The sequence below is a fragment of the Pristis pectinata genome, chromosome 5 (assembly GCF_009764475.1).
Source record: "Pristis pectinata isolate sPriPec2 chromosome 5, sPriPec2.1.pri, whole genome shotgun sequence".
NCBI classification, from domain to species: Eukaryota; Metazoa; Chordata; class Chondrichthyes; order Rhinopristiformes; family Pristidae; genus Pristis; species Pristis pectinata.
Window position 1 is genome coordinate 1008443 of NC_067409.1, and position 20173 is coordinate 1028615.

General features: G+C 47.6%; 1 protein-coding gene across 1 annotated transcript in view; it reads left to right on the forward strand.

The window, feature by feature from the left end:
- The window catches only part of LOC127570445 (uncharacterized), a 54570-nt gene that overhangs the window by 7962 nt on the left and 26435 nt on the right, over window positions 1-20173 (forward strand). Inside the window, exons 5-10 of the mRNA XM_052016036.1 lie at window positions 108-206; window positions 295-391; window positions 493-682; window positions 1305-1402; window positions 9324-9449; window positions 9488-9635. Coding sequence (XP_051871996.1) covers window positions 108-206; window positions 295-391; window positions 493-682; window positions 1305-1402; window positions 9324-9449; window positions 9488-9635 — 758 coding nt within the window. The remainder of the gene's footprint in view (window positions 1-107; window positions 207-294; window positions 392-492; window positions 683-1304; window positions 1403-9323; window positions 9450-9487; window positions 9636-20173) is intronic.

Genomic DNA, 20173 nt, shown 5'->3' on the forward strand with positions numbered 1-20173 from the left:
CTTCCAGTTCGCGCTGACCGAGTGTGGCACCGCTCAGCGGGTAGGCATTGGGCCGGGAGCCATGACTGGCGCTCAGCCGGGTGCTGATGGTCCGCTGTCTCCTGTAGATAGACGGAGGGAAGGTGGTGTATGAAACGGACGTGTTGGGGCAGTTTGAGATCTTGGATGGCGCTTGGGGGTTCGGTGAGCCGGGACAGTCCCTTCAGGTGAGTGTGGGAGCACCTTGAGCGGGGAGCGGAGGTGAGGCGCTGCATTGTGCAGCCTTGGCCGTTCTCTTGCAGGCTCCATGTGCAGTGCAGTTACAAGGGAAGTCAGGAGTCCGAGCTACAGGTGACGCCCCGTGTTTACACCCTGTCTCCGCCACTGCCTGCCACTGAGGCCGGCCTCCTGCGTCTGGATCTGAGAATAGCGAGAGATAGTGCCCGCCGATGCCTAGTGTCCAACTGAGGGCTCACTGCAAATAGTGGCCGTTCTTCACCTTTCCCTCTGTAGATGGCGGCTACCGGAGCTGGTACGTGGCCGGTGACTATCCCATCGTGAGTGTGCTGCGGGGCCCCGTGTTCGTGGAGGTTCGTGTCCTGAACCGCAACGACCCGTCCCTTGTGCTGGTTCTCAATGAGTGCTGGGCAACCCGCGGGCCCGAGCCGTATTCGGGGTTCCGCTGGGACCTCCTGGTGGACGGGTGAGGGAGGGGGCCGCTGTGACGCTCCGTCCGCTGCCTCTCCCCATTGATTTCTTCCCTCCCCCGCCCCCCCCCCCCCCCCCCGGGTCTGTCCCTGGTGCCTGTTTACTGGTGACAACTACAAAACCCGGTGGGCGCCGCTTCCTAGCGCACCACAAGCGGTTTGTAGTCAGCACTTTCGTTTTCTGGGACCGGGTGTCGGCCCGGGCTCTGAGCGGGGAGTGTTTCCTGCAGTGTTTTTTGTTCCGCTGCTCACTAGTCTGAGTTGCTTTCCCGAGTGAGTGAGGCGGCCCCTATTCTCCGCTGAGCGGAAAAGTATTGATCTCCTTGAGACAAAGGACCGTAGATGCTGGAATCTAGATGGAAAACACGATGCCGGAGGAACTCGGCAGGCCAGGCAGCATCCGTGGAGAAAAGCAGGTGGTTAACTTTAAACCGTCTCATCTTCTCCACGGATGCTGCCTGGCCTGTTAAGTTCCTCCAGCATCGTGTTTTTAGCATTGATCTCCTGCCTGGGGCCGAGGCACTGACCATCCCGTTGTCTCCCTTTCCAGGTTTACTTCCACTGCAGAGCTGGGGTTTGTTCTCCCTCCGCCTGAGACAACTGCACGGCTCCCTGCAGCCCCAGTAATACCCGGCCTCTGAGGTTCGGTGTGTTAGTGGTTAACAAGGTCTCGTTTATTCTTCGTCCCTATTTCCGTCTGACGGTGCTCCCAGACGGTTCGTGGGTGGGAGGTACAGGTATTACATCCACGACGTGAGAGTGGCGATATTTCTATTTCTGGGCACTGCCCGACAAAGTGTAAAACCTGCAAGTCGTGGCGTTCCTTGCACCTGTTTCCCCTAGCTTGTGTTGGTTTACTATTGTCACTGTACCTCAGTACAAGTGGAAAACTTGTCTTGCGAACAGATCGTACAGGTCAATTCATTACACAGTGCAGTTACATTGTGTTAGTACAGAGTGCATCGATGTAGTACAGGTAAAAACAATAACAGTACAAAGTGTCACAGTTAGTGCAGTGCAATAAGGTGAAAGGTCACAACAAGGTAGATGGTGAGGTCAGAGTCCATCTCATTGTATAAGGGAACCATTCAATAGTCTTATCACCGTGGGGTAGAAGCTGTCCTTAAGTCTGGTGCTACGTGCCCTCAGGCTCCTGTATCTTCTACCCGATGGAAGAGGAGAGAATGTCCCGGGTGGGTGGGGTCTTTGATTATGCTGGCTGCTTCAAGACAACGAGAGGTAAATAGAGTTCAAGGAAGGCTGTGTCCACAACTCTCTGCAGCTTCTTGTGCTCCTGGGCAGAGCAGTTGCCGTACCAAGCCAGATCACAAGACAAGGGAGCAGAAGCAGGCCATTCGGCCCATCGAGTCTGCTCCAAGGAAAAGGGAAAAAGAAATGGGGTGGGAAAAAAACTATTCTAATCCCATTTTCCAGCCTTATCCCCATATCCCTTGATACCCTGACTATTTAGATATATGTCTATCTCCTCCTTGAACACCCCCACTGATCTGGCCTCCACTGCTGTGTGTGGCAAGGAGTTCCACAATTTCACCACCCTCTGGGTAAAGAAATTTCTCCTCATCTCTGTCTTGAAACTGTACCCTCTAATTCTAAGATTGTGCCCTCTGGTCCTGGACTCGCCCACCAAGCGAAACAGCCTAGCCACATCTACTCTATCCTTTCCTGTCAACATTTTAAATGTCGCTACGAGGTCCGCTCTCATCCTTCTGTACTCCAGTGAGTACAGTCCAAGAGCCGACAAACGCTCATCATACGTAAGCCCTTTCATTCCCGGAATCATTCTCGTAAATCTCCTCTGAACCCTCTCCAACGTCAGCACATCCTTCCTAAGATGTGGGGCCCAAAACTGCGCACAGTATTCCAAATGAGGCCTCACTAGTGCCCCGTAGAGCCTCATCAACACTTCCTTACTTTTATACACTATACCTCTCGAGATGAATGCCAACATAGCATTCGCTTTCTTAACCACTGATCCAACCTGGTGGTTAACTTTTAAGGTATATTGTACGAGTACCCCCAAGTCCCTTTGTACTACCGTACTTTCAATCTTCTCTCCTTGATAATAATCTACCCACTTATTTCTGCTTCCAAAGTGTACAACTGCACATTTCTCAACATTGAATCTCATCTGCCATTTCCTTGCCCATTCTCCTAAACTGTCTAGGTCCCTCTGCATCCTTTCTATTTCCTCTATGCTCCCTACTCCTCCACTTATCTTGGTGTCATCCGCAAACTTAGCCACACAACCATTTATTCCATCATCCAAATCATTGATGTACAAGGTAAAAAGGACCGGCCCCAACACCGACCCCTGCAGCACACCACTAGTAACCGGTAACCAACCAGAACGAGATCCTTTTATTTCCACCCTTTGCTTCCTGCCAACCAGCCAATGCTCCACCCATTCTGCTACCCTGCCCATAATTCCATGACCTCTCATCTTATTAATCAGTCTCTTGTGAGGCACCTTATCGAAGGCCTTTTGAAAGTCTAAATACACAATGTCTACCGCCTCTCCCTTATCCACTCTACCTGTGATTTCTTCAAAAAACTCCAATAGGTTGGTCAGACAGGACCTCCCCTTCACAAAACCATGTTGACTAGGTCCAATCTTGCCTTGCGCCTCTAGGTATTCGGTAACCTCCTCCTTGAGGATAGATTCCAATAATTTTCCCACCACTGACGTCAGACTAATAGGTCTGTAATTGCCTTTGTGCTGCCTCCCACCTTTCTTATACCACGGAACTACATTCGCTACCCTCCAGTCCTCCGGAACCATGCCAGAATCTATCGATTCCTGAAAAATAATCGCCAATGCCTCCGCTATCTCTACAGCCACCTCCTTCAGAACCCGGGGATGCACCTCATCCGGTCCGGGAGACTTATCAGTCTTAAGCCCCTTTAGTTTTCCTAGCACCTTCTCCCTATTAATCTCAACTGAACTCAGTTCCAATTCGTGAGACTCCTGACTAACGGGCACATTGCTTATGTCCTCCACGGTGAAGAACGATGCAAAATATTCATTCAATTCCCTTGCCATCTCACTATCGTCCATTATAATACCTCCTGCACCGTTATCAATTGGTCCTATGTCAACCCGTGTCTCTCTTTTATTCCTTATGTATTTAAAAAAACTCTTAGAATCCTTCCGAATGTTGTCCGCCAGCTTCCTTTCATAACTCATCTTTGCTTTCCTAATGACCTTCTTAGTTTCTCTCTGCAGATATTTAAAAACTTTCCAATCTTCTGTTTTCCCACTAATTTTTGCTACTTTGTACGCCACCCCTTTTGCTTTTATTTTATCCTTCACCTCCCTCGTTATCCACATCTGTGCCTTTTTTCCATTCAAAACCTTTTTTCTTGGAATATATCTGTCCTGCATTGTCCTTATTTCCTGTAGAAATTTCTTCCATTTCTCCTCCGCTGTCCCTCCAGCTAACTTACTCCTCCAATCAATTTGGGCCAACTCTTCTCTCATACCTTTGTAATTTCCCTTATTCCACTGAAATATCGATACACCAGTTATCAGCTTCTCCTTCTCAAACTTGAATCTAAACTCAATCATATTGTGATCACTTGTTCCCAGTGGTTCCTTTACCTTTAGTTCCCTAATCACCTCGGGTTCACTACATAGCACCCAATCCAAAACAGCCGATCCCCTGGTGGGCTCCTCAATAAGTTGCTCCAGAAAAACATCCCTTAGACATTCCACAAACTCACTTTCCTGAGTACTACCGCCTTGCTGGATTTCCCAGTCCACCTTCATGTTAAAATCCCCCATAATTATCTTCACATTGTCACTCTGGCACGCTTTTTCTATCTCAATCTGCAACTTATGGTCCACTTCCTGACTGCTGTTCGGGGGCCTATATATGACTGCTACTATTGTCCTTTTACCCTTGCTATTTCTTAGCTCCAACCATAAGGATGCCACCTCCTCTGACCCAATGTCCTTCCTTTCTATTGATTTTATATCACTACTAACCATCATGGCCACACCTCCCCCTCTGCCTACCCGCCTATCCTTCCTATACACTGTATACCCCTTGACATTCAGTTCCCAATCACATCCATCATGAAGCCACGACTCAGTGATTGCAACGATGTCATATTTATTAACCTGTAGTTGTGCCACTAGGTCATCCACTTTATTCCTGATGCTACGTGCATTTAAATATAGTACGTTTAGACTGGTATCTGCTATTGATTTTATTGTACTTCTATTGTTCAGCAGATTATCCTGACTTTCTACCTGTCCATCCTTCTTACTATCTTCGCTACCTACTATCTTAGACATGTTCGTGTAGACCTCATCCCCTATCCTAACATTCGGTATCCTAACATCCTGATTTGTTGTACTTCTATTATTCAGTAAATTATCCTGACTTATCACCTGCCTGTCATTCTTACCATCCTCAATGGATTCGTTTCTATACACTTCCTCCCTCACCTTAGCATCTTGTAACCTAGCATCCTGGTTACCATCCCCCTGCCAGATCAGTTTAAACCCTCCCCTACAACTAAATTAAACATTCCCGCCAGGATATTGGACCCTTTGGAGTTTAGGTGCAACCCATCCTTAGCAAATAGGTCTTGCCTCCCCCAAAAAAGGTCCCAGGTATCCAAGAATCTGAAGCCCTGCCCCTTGCACCAGTCACTCAGCCACGCATTTAACTGCCAGAGCTTTCTATTCTTCCTGTCATTGACACGCGGCATGGGTAGTAGTCCTGAGGTTACTACCCTTGAGGTCCTACTTCTCAACCTTCTCCCTAATGCCTTGTATTCCTCCTTCAGGACCTCTTCTCTTTTTCTACCTACATCATTGGTACCTACATGTACCAAGAATTCTGGCTGCTCACCCTCCCCTCTCAGAATATTCTCGACACGGTCTGTGATATCCCGTACCCTGGCACCAGGAAGGCAACACACCATCCGAGACTCATTGTCGGTATCGCAGAATCTGCTATCCGTACCCCTTACTATCGAATCCCCAATAACCACTGCATGTCGCTTCCTCTGCTGGACCACAGTACCAGACACGGTGCCAAGGTCCTGGCTGCTGAGGTCTTCCTCTATGAAGGCATCCTCTCCAACCGAATCTAAAATGAGATAACGGTTTTTGAGGGGGACCACCACTGAGGTGCTGTCTACATATTCTTTATAACTCCTGTCTATCTCCTGCTCGCTCTCCCTAACCAACCGAAGGTCATCCAGCTGCTGCTCCAGACTCTCAATCCGTTCCTTGAGGAGCCGCATCTCGGTGCACTTTGCGCAGATCTAGTTATCAGGGAGTCTGGTCGTCTCCCAGGGGCCCCACATCTGACACTTGTCATGAACCAGCAACAAAAGAAACACACTGAGCATGATTTAGTGTTAAAAACTATTTTATTAATCACTACTTATGATAATACGTAAAATAAAAGTAAAAATGTTAGTATGTTAGAATTCAAAAATGTTAAACCTTGAACGTTAACCCCAAAACTAAACTCGTCGTGTGTGTGTGGGTGTGGCAAAGTCCAAAACTCCCAGTTCCGGAATGGTTCTTAAAGTTCAGTTCCGCAAGCCATAAGGTGAAACATGAGCAAGGGCTTCTTCAACAACCACCGTTGTCTGAAGATAAGATGTAAATGTAGAGAAACATAGAGAGAGTACATACGAAATCCAAATGTTCCACGATGGAACCCAAACGACACTTCAGTGTTTACTCGGTAGTGACTTCCTCAAAACCGAAAAGCATCCGAACCGTGGTCGTCCACACACAAATACCTGTTTCCTTCTACAGGTCAGCAACAAAGTGAACTCCACCGGATTACTTCCAACTTCCATACATGGATTTCAGTGGCAAACACAGTTATTGTTTCTCATCCATCGATAGAGAAAACAAGCAGGCTGGTGTCTCTCTCCCTTCTCTCTCTCTCTCCTTCTTCTTCTTCTTCTGACTCCTTCAACAACGTCATTACGTCCTTTATCTTCTATTGACATAAGCACGCCCCACACACACATACACACACACTCTCTATCTTAAAGGGACTTTCACTGAGTCCGTAACACACTCCAAACACAACACTAATCCCAGATGCATACTGCTGAATATCACTGAGCTCAACAACTAAACTAAACTAATAACTTACCCCCTCTCTATAATCTCGCCTCTTTCCCACTCTCGCCGAAGCCCGTTGAGCCAAAGCCGAACCCACTCTGCTCCCTCTCACTCAGCTGCCCGCTCTGACGCTGCCCGCTGGATATGCTCGTCTGCTTTTTAAATCGCCCGCGCGCTTCCGGGTGACGTCACGTGCCTGTGCAGTCACTCGCCGCTGTCCCGAACGCTAGAAAGATGGCAGGCTTTCTATGGTGCCTCGAAAAAAGTTGGTGAGTCAAAGGGAACAACCAGCATTTTTTCTCCTCCCGAGGAAGTAGAGGCACTGGTGAACGTTCTTGGCCGTGGTATCAACGTGATTTGACCAGGACAGGCTGTTGGTAGTGATCACTCCCAGGAACTTGAAGCTCTCATTCCTCTCGACCTCAGCACCGTTGATGTAGACAGGGGCATGTACACCGCCCCCTTTCCTGAAGTCAATGCCCAGCTCTTTAGTTTTGTTGACATTGAGGGAAAGGTTTTTGTCATGACACCATTCCACTAAGCTCTATCTCCTTCCTGCACTCGACTATTGCTGTTGGAGATGAGGCCTACAACGATGGTATCATCTGTAAACTTGTAGATGTAGTTAGAGCAGAATCTGGCCACAGTCACTAGCGTATAGGGAGTAGGGGGCTGAGGATGCAGTCTTGTGGGGCACCAGTGTTGAGAATAATCGTGCCGGAGGTATTGCTGCCTATCCTCTCTGATTATGGTCTGTTGGTTAGGAAGTCAAGGATCCAGTTACAGAGGGAGGTGTTGTCCTAGGTCTCGGAGTTTGGTGACAAGTTTGCTTGAGATCATTGTATTGAAGGCAGAGCTGTAGTCAATAAACAATAGTCTAACATGTGTGTCTTTACTGTCCAGATAGATTGTCTCCTGTCATTGCAGCTGAATTGTCCATGCATATTGTCCTGAATTGTCCATGCATATTGTCCATGAATTGTCCATGCATATTGTCCATGAATTGTCCATGCATATTGTCCTGAATTGTCCATGCATATTGTCCTGAATTGTCCATGCATATTGTCCATGAATTGTCCATGCATATTGTCCTGAATTGTCCATGCATATTGTCCATGAATTGTCCATGCATATTGTCCTGAATTGTCCATGCATATTGTCCATGAATTGTCCATGCATATTGTCATGAATTGTCCATGCATATTGTCCATGAATTGTCCATGCATATTGTCCATGAATTGTCCATGCATATTGTCATGAATTGTCCATGCATATTGTCCATGAATTGTCCATGCATATTGTCCTGAATTGTCCATGCATATTGTCCATGAATTGTCCATGCATATTGTCCTGAATTGTCCATGCATATTGTCCATGAATTGTCCATGCATATTGTCCTGAATTGTCCATGCATATTGTCCATGAATTGTCCATGCATATTGTCCTGAATTGTCCATGCATATTGTCCATGAATTGTCCATGCATATTGTCCTGAATTGTCCATGCATATTGTCCATGAATTGTCCATGCATATTGTCCTGAATTGTCCATGCATATTGTCCTGAATTGTCCATGCATATTGTCCATGAATTGTCCATGCATATTGTCCTGAATTGTCCATGCATATTGTCCATGAATTGTCCATGCATATTGTCCTGAATTGTCCATGCATATTGTCCATGAATTGTCCATGCATATTGTCCATGAATTGTCCATGCATATTGTCCTGAATTGTCCATGCATATTGTCCATGAATTGTCCATGCATATTGTCCATGAATTGTCCATGCATATTGTCCTGAATTGTCCATGCATATTGTCCATGAATTGTCCATGCATATTGTCCTGAATTGTCCATGCATATTGTCCTGAATTGTCCATGCATTGCAGCTGAATTGTCCATGCATATTGTCCTGAATTGTCCATGCATATTGTCCCGAATTGTCCATGCATTGCAGCTGAATTGTCCATGCATATTGTCCTGAATTGTCCATGCATATTGTCCATGAATTGTCCATGCATATTGTCCTGAATTGTCCATGCATTGCAGCTGAATTGTCCATGCATATTGTCCTGAATTGTCCATGCATTGCAGCTGAATTGTCCATGCATATTTCCTATGTCCCTCACGATGCTATAAATATCGGCTTCCTACGCTCCATTGGCACCAATCCCGACCGTTCCTCGTAACCCAAACACCTGTGTATTGGTAATATTGTCGTGAGTCCAGCTCAGTGACGTCCCACGTTGACCAGAACTGTACGTGATACTCGTCTTCCGGCGAGTTGTGCACTTTTAACACGAAGTCCCATCTCCTGCACTCTGCTCTGACAGATAAAGGCCCATGTGCCAAATACCGACTTCACCGTGTCGCCACTTGTATCGAAAACTGGCTGAGGGAGAACCCGGTGAACTGGAAGCTCGATATCTAGGGAAATCTACGCAGCTCCACTCCATAGCATTAAACGCGTCTCCTCCTCTACACCCATCCACCCTGGTCTTTCCCCCTCTCCCCAGAGGGACGAAGCGCCGAGGAGCGGGATGGGACCTTGGTGATGGTTGCTGGGCCAATTTTCCTGGAGGACGAGGAGAACTTGTCCGCTGGACTCCAGCGGAGGACGGAGGCAACTGGCGAGTGCGCGAGTACCTGGAGCCGCTGTAACCCTGTCCTGTCCCCACAGGTGCTGCTGCTGTTTACCCGTCCCGTGTCCTTCCTGGAGTGGCGGCCGGGGCAGCGCTGCTCTCCGTGGTCCTGCTGGTCGGCGCTGTGGCTTTGTGGAAACAGGAGGCGGGTGTCAGGGCGGCCTCCGAGGGCAGCTCCCTGGAACGGTAGGTGTGTGCTGGAGAATAAACTGCTGTTGTGGCTGAGATCCGCTCTCCGGAGGCTCTTTATTCCCCTGGGGTTTATTCTCCTTTCCAGCGGATAATTGGGGTGCTGGGGTTTGGATTTTCTCCAAGGATACGTAAAAACTGAGCAAGAGTTTAAGAACATGGAATATGTGGGGCGAAACCTAGTCGCCCCCTTCGACGTTACATGGTACGCGTGAGGTTGTGCTGTGGAGGGTGGCTGTGTTTAACCAAGTGGTTGTAAATTGTGGTCAATGTGCAATCGAGGGCAAATTTGTCGCCCTTTCTGAATTACATCGGAGTAAAGTCTTGCACATGTTTAAGGCTTTGATACTTGGAGTATGTGTGCAGAACTTCCCTCTGAAGGATGGTCATCCTGACGGATGCAAGGAATGTTGACTTTGAGTGGCTGACATTTCTCGACTTTAAAATGGCATTTAAAGCCCTTGGAGGAGGGGCTAGATGAGCACGTTTTCCCCGATTGTCTTGTCGGAGGCCCAGTTTCAGAATAAGAGGCGATTTAGGACTAGTGGTGAACCTTTGGGGTTGTCTAACCTGCGATACGGTGAAGGCTCTTGCACTTCCTTCAAAGCAGAAGTAAATAGAGGAACGGAAGGACGGGTATATGCAGGATAAGTGCTGAATCGGGAATGTCAGTGCATTTGGGGTGTCCGATCTGGTGGTGAGTCCCCAATGGACATTTGACTGGCGAAAGGCAAGCTGCTGATGGGTAATTGGAGGTCCTTTTTTTTTGTGGGGGCTTTGTATTGTGTAGTGGGTAACGTTGGAATGAATGAGCCTCGTGAAATTTGTACGAATGGAGTAAGTTGAGTGCCTGTTTGTAAAGGTAACCAATGGCGGGCTGCTCGATGGCATGCTCTGCCTACGTTATGGGCAACTAGCCACACCTCTTCTATGCGGCAACCATGTGCAGTGAGTGTCGGCTGCAGCTACTGGTTGACTGCATTGAGGTGGAGCTGAGTGGGTTCATTGGTGAGATTGTGGGCAATGTGCCCAGTGAGGTGGTCACAGCAAGTGGCGGCACACCGACAAGTGGATGACGACCAGGTGGAGCCATTGGCACGATCGCCCGCACAGTCTGGCTGAAAGGATGGGAAGGCTCAGAAACCTTGGAGATCGTAAGATGGAGACACGAGACGGCAGATGCCGGAATCTAGAGGAACGTCACACGACGCTGGAAGAATTCGGCGGGTCAAGCAGCATCTATGGAGGGCAGTGAACGTTTCGGGCCGAGACCCTCCAGGACTGGGAAGAAGGGAGATGGGTGGAGGGAGAGCTAGCGAGTGTGGATCCAGGTGAAGGAGGGGAGAGAAGGAATGTTCAAGCTGGGAGGTGATTGGTGGAAGTGACGAAGGGCTGAAGATGGAATCTGACAGAGGACAGTCCACCATGGAATAAAGCTGGGGTGGGCAACCAACGCTGACTGTCCATTCCCCTACATAGATGCTGCATGACCTGAGTTCCTGCGGCATTTTGTTGCTCCGGATTTCCAGCATCTGCAGTCTCCTGTGTCTCCATTTTGCAGGACAACGTCTGTGGGGAGAAATTGACTATTTCTGGTCGAAATCCTGCAATCGTCCTGATGCAGGGGGTTTGACCCAAAACGTTAACAATTCATTCAGCATGGACATGGTGGGCTGAAGGGTCGGTCTCTGCTCTACAGCTGACTGTCAAGGATGGCCATTGAAGATGGCCATTGTCTGCATCTTGTCAGCTGGTACTCGCCACCTAGCAATCCATGCCAGATTGCTGTCCAGAGCCTCTTCACCTGAGTTGTGGTGAATGGAATTGAACATCACTGAATATCCAAACCACTGCGTTTAAAATTAATGTTGATTCATTTTAATAAGAATTGGGCAAAATAAAATCGGAAGGACTCGTACAGCGCAGGATAGTGTCGGTGGCCCTTCCTCTATAGCCTTGGATCTACCCTTGCTTTTTCAATCGCCGCTAAAGATCAAAGGAACCTGCCCTACACATGTAGGAGTTGCAGTCTGGGTTCCAACCACACTTAAAGATTTTCTTCGTCTCGCTCTTGATTCCCTTCCCCACGATCCTGTGACCTTGATCCTACAGCATCGTCCAGGTGCAGTCTTGCAGCATACTGTAAAGTTGAATGAAAACTTCCTTGTACTCCATATCCCTTTGCAATACAAGGCAATGATGCATCGGCTGCCTTCGTCAGTGCACCTGCATTAGTTTTCGTGTACGGGGTACTGGGATTCCTTTGTACAGTATATTTTGGAGTATAAAGCAAGTTATTACCTTGCATTTTCGTATATTGTGCTCCATTTGAAAGTACAGGACAAATTGGAAAGGATGTTGGAAAATCACTTCATGGATGCTGAACCTCTTAGCGGGGGACTCTGGTCAGTGTCGCACCAAATGCTGTTGCGTCATTGAGTGGGCCTGGGACCCCGAGAGTCAGTGGGGCTGTTGTGCCGGTTCTTAGAATATTCCTGAACAGTTTCCCGTACTCGTACATTCTCTCTCCAAGACAGCTTGGCGTTGAGTGTCTGTTTCAGGACTCTGAGTTTGCAATCGACCTGGGCCGTCCAGTTTTCTGGATGTAATTAACTTTGCTTGGGATTTGGGTGTCAAAAGGGAAGCTTGCATTGGTTAACTTGTCCTTGCAGTGATTTGGAGGAGTCTGCGTCGTGTTGTCTGCTGTAGCTAGTCCACGTGCTTGGCACAAGACCCACTCGTGTGCGTTCTCAATGGGCATCTGTACTTGCGTTGGGACTTTCCTCCTGGAGAAAGTGATGTAGGTTGCAGTCGGCGACTACTTTGTACGGTTTTGGCTAACCTGTTATTGGAGAAAAACCAACGAGTGCAAAGGGGGATTAACAATGTTGCCAGAACTGGGCTTGAGTTGTAGGGAGAGGTTGGGGCATTATTCCTTGAACATAGGAGACTGAGGGGTAACTTTGAGGTATATGCAATCACGATGGGCATGACATGAGTAGAATGCAACACCCTTCCCAGGGTAAGAGAATCAAAATTAGAAGGCATGGGTTTAAGATGAGAGGGAATGATTTGAAAGGGACCCGAGGGGCAACTTCACGCAGAGGGTTGTGTGCATGTATTACGAACAAGCTACCAGACCTGGTCGAGGCAGGTACTGAGGCATTAAGACCCTTGAACAGGTACATGGTCAGGAAAGGTTTAGAGGGTATATGGGCCAAAGTTGGGCAAGTAGGATTAGCTTAGATGGGACTCTTGATCGGCATGGATGAGTTGAGCCAAAGGTACTGTCTGCCATATTGTATTATGACTTGTCCTGTAAGTTGACTCCACTCCAATGAAAGGATTGGAAGTGGAGTGTGGCAATAGGCTATGAAAATCAGGGTGATGACAGCCTTACATGACTCGATTTGCAATGAAATTTCACCTGTAACTAATTGGTATATCGTGGCTTTCATTGCCATCCACAGCAGACTTGGGATGGAGATGGGTTTTGAGGGCAAGCAGATTTGAAGGGTTCTTCCCCAGTATTTCGACTGATTGTCACAGGCTTTAAAGACTGGCAAGGCCGTAGACAGTGGGTGACGGCTCCCCCTGTATTTCCCTTGCTGTTGTCATAGTTGTACAGCATAGCCATGGGCCTCTTTGCCCATGCTGACGTGCCTACCTGGGCTAATCCCATATGACTACATTTTGCCCATATCCCCTACTACTTTAGTCCAATGAAGACTATCTCCAGGCAGAGAGGTGGCGCTCTAGTTACCACGGTCAGACTTGTCTTTAATATGGTCACAGCATCGGAGGTCCTGTGGTACAACCCTTCTATTCAGTTGTGAGGAGGTTGGAATTGTATTTTAAGACTTTCCCTGTCAATTTTGGGATATCGGTGTGGTGGTGACGCTTGACTGGATAGTAGGCAGTGGAATCTAGCAAAGAGCACTTGACGTGCAGAGTAGTAGTTGAGGCGGTTCTTACTGCGCTGTATACTGGAGCTGTCTGCTTGTCCTTGAGCATTCCTCCACTCTCGGCTCCCAGTACAATGCGCCTCCGAGCTGTATTCTTGGCAGTGCTTAAGAACCACTCGTACCATTGTTACTGCTGAGTTACTGCTTCACCTGCAATCTCTACCTGCCAATGGTTCCCTGAGACACGTTTACATTTGTTTTCAAGTTCCTGTAGGCTAGTCATGGCTATACAGCACAGAAACGGGTCCTTCTGCCCACTGTCCAGGCTGACACTTCTGCCCAGCTGCACTAATCCCATTTGCCTGCATTAGGTCCATACTCTTTGCCTCGTCCAAGTCCCTTCTCAACGTCCCGTAAATTTTGTCTTTACAACCCTTCCTCTTGCATTAAACCTATGCCCTCCTGTTTTCAATGACCTTGCCATGCGAACAAGATGCTGAACATCTACCTTGTATTATATGTGCCATCAGCATGTGAGCTCTTGCCTTTCAGGAAAACCATGCCAGCTATCCAAACAAAGTACAATGGAAGAACGTGAATCAAGCAGAATCTATGTGGGCAAAAGGTACAAGTTGATGTTTCATAGAACAGTACAGCACAATACAGGCCCTTCGGCCCACAATTTTGTGCTGACCTTTAAACCTTGCCTAAGACTATCTAACCCCTTCCTCCCAAATATCCCTCTATTTTAAATTCCTCCATATGTTTATCTAGCAATCTCTTGAATTTGACCAATGTACCTGCCTCCACCACTGCCCCAGGCAGCGCATTCCATGTCCCAACCACTCTCTGGGTGAAAAAAACCTTCCTCTCTCCCTTGAACTTCCCACCCATTACCTTAAAGCCATGCCCTCCTGTATTGAGCATTGGTGCCCTGGGAAAGAGGCGCTGGCTGTCCACTCTATCTATTCCTCTTAATATTTTGTGTACCTCTATCATGTCTCCTCTCACCCTCCTTCTCTCCAATGAGTAAAGCCCTAGCTCCCTTAGTCTCTCCTCATAATCCATACTCTCCAAACCAGGCAGCATCCTGGTAAATCTCCTCTGCACCCTTTCCAACACTTCCTATAATGAGGTGACCATAACAGGACACAGTACAAGTGTAGTCTAACCAGTGTTTTATAAAGCTGTATCATTACCTCGGGGCTCTTAAACTCAATCCCTCGATTCATGAAAGTTAACACCCCATAAGCTTTCTTAACTACCCTATCCACCTGTGAGGCAACTTGCAAGGATCTGTGGATATGGACCCCCAGATCCCTCTGCTCCTCCACACGACCAAGGATTCTTGGTAGTTAACTTTGTATCCTACCTTGGAGTTTGTCCTTCCAAAGTGTACCACATCACTTCTCCGGACTGAACTCCATCTGCCACTTCTCAGTCCAGCTCTGCATTCTATCAATGTCCTTCTGCAATCTTCGACAATCCTCTACACTATCCACAACACCACCAACCTTTGTCATCTGCATACTTGCCAACCCACCCTTCTACCCCCTCATTCCATAGAACCATACAGCACAAAACAGGCCCTTCGGCCCACCATGTTGTGCCGTCCATCAAACGACCTTCGCACTATCTAACCCTTTCCTCCTGCATATCCCTCTATCTCACACTCCTCCATGTGCCTTTCCAACAAACTCTTGAACTTGTCCAATGTATCTGCCTCCACCACCACCCCAGGCAGTGCATTCCATGCACCAACCACTCTCTGCGTGAAAAACCTCCCCCTGACATCTCCCCTGAACCTCCCTCCCATAACCTTAAAGCCATGCCCTCTCGTCTTGAGCATTGGTGCCCTGGAAAGGAGGCGCTAGCATTAATAAAAATCACGAAAAGCAGAGGTCCCAGAACTGATCCCTGTGGGACACCACTTGTCACATCCCTCCAATCTGAATGCACTCCCTCCACCACAACCCTCTGCTTTCTACAGGCAAGCCAATTCTGAATCCACATGGCCAAGCTTCCCTGGATCCCATGCCCTCTGACCTTCTGAAGAAGCTTACCATGTGGAACGTTGTCAAATGCCTTACTAAAATCCATGTAGACCACATCTACTGCACTACCCTCATCAATCTGCCTGATCTCCACCTCAAAGAACAGTATCAGGCTTGAGACATGAGCTGCCCTTACAAAGCCATGCTGACTGTCCCTGGTCAGACCATGATTCTCTAAATGCCCAGAGATCCTATCTCTAAGAATCCTTTCCAACAGCTTACCCACCACAGACGTGAGGCTCACTGGTCTGTAGTTCCCTGGACTATCCCTACTACCTTTTTTGAATAAGGGGACAACATTTGCCACCCTCATCCTCCGGTATCATTTCTGTGGACAACAAGGACTCAGATATTAGCCAAAGGCTCAGCAATCTCCTCCCTCGCCTCACGGAGCAGCCTGCAGAATATTCCATCAGGCCCAGGGGACTTACCTGTCCTAATATTTTCTACTAGCTCCAACACATCCTCTCTTGATATCAACATGCTCTAGAACATTACCCTTACCAACATTGTCCTTGGCGTCATCAAGGTCCCTCTCCTTGGTGAAGACTGAAGTATTCATTGAGGACCTTACCTGCTTCCAGGCACATCTTCCCACCTTTATCCGTTATTGGTCCTACCTTTACTCCTGTATCCTTCTCTCCACATGTGGAAAAATGCCTTTGGGTTTTCCTTAGCCCTACTCACCAAAGCCTTTTCATGTCCTCTTCTTGCTCTCCTCAGCCTCTTAAGTTCCTTCCTTGCTCCCCTATATTCCTCAAGAGACCTATCTGATCATTGCTGCCTAAACCTTGTGCATGCTGCCTTCTTCCTAACTAGATGTTCCACCTCTCTTGTCATCCATGGTTCCTTCACCCTGCCATTCTTTCTCTGCCTCACCAGGACAAATTCATCCCTAACATCCTGCAAGAGATCCCTGAACATTGATCACATCTCCATAGTACATTTCCCTTCAAAAATGTCATCCTGATTCACACTCGCAAGTTCTAGCCTCCTAATTTGCCCTTCCCCAGTTAAATGTTTTCCTGTCCTCTCTGCTCCTATCCTTGTCCATGACAATGCTAAATGTTAGGGAGCGGTGGTCACTGTCCCCCAAATGCTCACCCACTGAGAGATCTGTCACCTGACCCGGTTCATTACCTCATACTAGATCTAATATGGCATTCCCTCTTGTTGGCCTGTCAACATACTGTGACAGGAATCCATCCTGGACACTTAAACTCTGCCCTGTCTAAACCTTTGGTACCTGCTTAGTACCAATATTTGGGAAGTTAGTCTCCCATGATAACAACCCTGTTATTTTCACACCTTTCCAAAATCTGCCACCCGATCTGCTCCTCAGTATCCCTGCTGCCTATAGAATACTCCCAGTAGAGTAACTGCTTTCTTGTTCCTAACTTCCACCCATATTGACTCTAGAGAGGATCCTTCTACATTATCCACCCTTTCTGCAGCTGTAATAGTGTCCCTGACCAGTAACGCTTCCCCTCCTCCTCTACTCCCCCCCTCCCTATCCCTTCCTTCAGTATCCATTCCTGCCCTGGTGACAGCCAAGTCTCTGCAAGAGCCACAATATCATAGTTCCATGTATTTATCCAAGCTCTCAGTTCATCACCTTTATTCCTGATACTTCTTGCATTTAAGTAAATGCATTTTAGCCCATCCACCTTACTACTTTTATACCCTGTACTCTGCTTCTCCTTCCTCAAAGCCTCTGTTAGATCTGGCTTTACTGCATGTATTTCTTCCACTGACCTATCCCTCCAGTTCCCATCCCCCTTGCAAACTCATTTAAAGCCTCCCGAACCACACTAGCAAACCTGCCTGCAAGGATGTTGGTCCCCCTCGAGTTCAGGTGTATCCCATCCAATCTGTACAGGTCCCATCTTCACCAGAAGAGATCCCAATGATCCAAGAATCTAAAACCTTGCTCCCTGCACCAACTCCTCAGCCACTCATTCATCTGCCATCTCCTCCTATTCTTACCTTCACTATCACATGGCACTGGCAGCAATCCTGAGATTGCTACCCTTGAGGTCCTGTTCTTCAGCCTTCTGCCTAGCTTGCTAAACTTTTCAGGACATCATCCCCCTTTCTACCTATGTCATTGGTACCAACACATACTGGCTGCTTTCCCTCCCGCACAATGCTGAGGACCTGATCTGAGACATCCTGGACCATGGCACCTGGGAGGCAACATATCATCCTGGATTCTCATTCATGTCCACAGAATCTCCTGTCTGTTCCCCTGACTATCGAGCCCCCTATCACTATTGCCCTCCTCCTCCCTTCCCTTCTGAGCAGCAGGACCAGTCCCATTGCCAGAGACCTTGATCCCTGTAGGTCCCTCTTGACAGTATCCAATGCAGAATACCTGTTTTTGAGGGGAACAGCCTCTGGATCCTCTGCTCTGTTTTCCTATTCTCTTTCTCTCCCCTAACAGTTACCTATCTATCTGCCTCCTGGACCCTAGAAGGTTTTTTTTTACCAAGAGTGGTTGGTGCCTGGAATGCACTACCTGGGGTGGTGGTGGAGGCAGGTACATTGGTTAAATTCAAGAGATTACTAGCTAGGCATATGGACGAATTTAAAATAGAGGGATATGTGGGAGAAAGGGGTTAGATAGTCTTAGGTGAAGTTTAAGTGTCAGCATAACATTGTGGGCTGAAGGGCCTGTACTGTGCTATACTGTTCAATGTTCTAAACAGTGACCTCTAGTATAGGCCATTGCCACCCTGGGGAAAAGATGCTGGGTGTCTGCACTATCTATGCCTCTCATAATCTTCTACCAAGTCTGCTCTCATCCTCGGTTGCTCCTAAGAGAAAAGTCCTTGCTCAATCTATCCTCATAAGATATGTTCGCCAATCCAGGCAGCATCCTGGTAAATCTCTTCTGCACCCTCTCCAAAGCTTCCAGATCCTTCCTATAATGTGGTGACCAGAAATGAACATCATATTCCAAATATGGTCTAACGAAAGTATTGTGCTGCAACATTACCCCTTGGCTCTTGAACTTGATCCCCAACTAATGAAGGCCAACACACCATACACCTTAACTGCCCTATCCACTTGTGAGGTAACTTGGAGGGATCTATGTGCTTGGACCTCAATACCTCTCTGTTCCTCCACTGTGAAGAATCCTGCCATATACTCTGACTTCAAGTTCGTTCTTCCAAAGTGTATCACTTCACACTTATCTGGATTGAACTCCATCTGCCACTTCTCTGCCCAGCTCCGCATCCTGTCTAAATCCCATTGCAACCTACGACATCCTTCTTCACTCTCTACTCCACCACCAACCTTCGTGTCATCTTGCCAACCCATCCTTCCACTTCCTCGCCTAAATCATTTATAAAAAAATCAGGTCCCAGAACAGATCCCTGAGGAACTCCACTAGTCACCAACCTCCAGGTTGAATACTACTTCTACTATTCTCTGCCTTCTATGGGCAAGACAATTTTGAATCCACGGAGCTAATTTTCCATGGATCCTATGCCTCATGACTTTCTGAATGAGCCTACCATGGGGAAACTTGTCAAATGCCTTGCTACAGTTTATATATACCACATCCACAGCAATACCTTCATCAATTTGTCTTGTCACTTACTCAAATAAAAACTTGATTAGGCTCTTGTGGCACAACCTGCCCTTCAAAAAGTGATGTTGATTATCCATAATGAGACTATGCTTCTCCAAATGCTCATAAATCCTGTCCCTAAGAATCCTCTCCAATGGTTTGACCCACATTGACATAAGACTTAATGGTCCATAATTCCCAGGATTATCCCTTTTCTTGAGCAATGATAAGATAAAATAAGATATCTTTATTAGTCACATGTACATCAAAACACACAGTGAAATACCTTTTTTTTCGCGTAGTATTCTTGGGGCAGCCCACAAGTGTTGCCACACTTGTGGCACCTACATAGCATGCCCAAAACTTCCTAACCTGTATATTTTTGGAACGTGGGCGGAAACCCACGCAGACACAGAACATTTGCCATTCTACAACCCTCCGGTACTGCTCCTGTGGCCAGGGAGGACTCAAAGATCATTGTTAATGTTTCCCTCAGTAACCTGGAGTATATCCTGTCTGATCTGGGGACTTATCTATCCTAATGCTTTTTAGTAGCTCCAACACTGCTTTCTTAACCTCTCTGTGCTCCAACACACTTGCCTGTTCTACGCTAATGTCACATTCGTCTAAGTCCCTCTCATTAGTGAACACTGAAGTAAAATATTCATTTCGGTCCTCCCCTACCTTCTTTGCCTCCAGACACATTCCCCACACCACCCCCCCCCCAATCCCTGAGCTGTCCTACTATCACCCTAGTCATCCTCTTGTTCGTTATGTGTAGAACGTCTTAGGGTTTTCCTTGCAAGGCTTATTGAGAAAGTAAGAAGGCATGGGATCCAAGGGGACATTGCAGTGTGGATCCAGAACTGGCTGGCCCACAGAAGGCAAAGAGTGGTGGTCGAAGGGTCATATTCTTCATGGAGGTCGGTGACCAGTAGTGTGCCTCAGGCATCTGTTCTGGGACCCTTTCTCTTCGTGATTTTTGTATATGACCTGGAT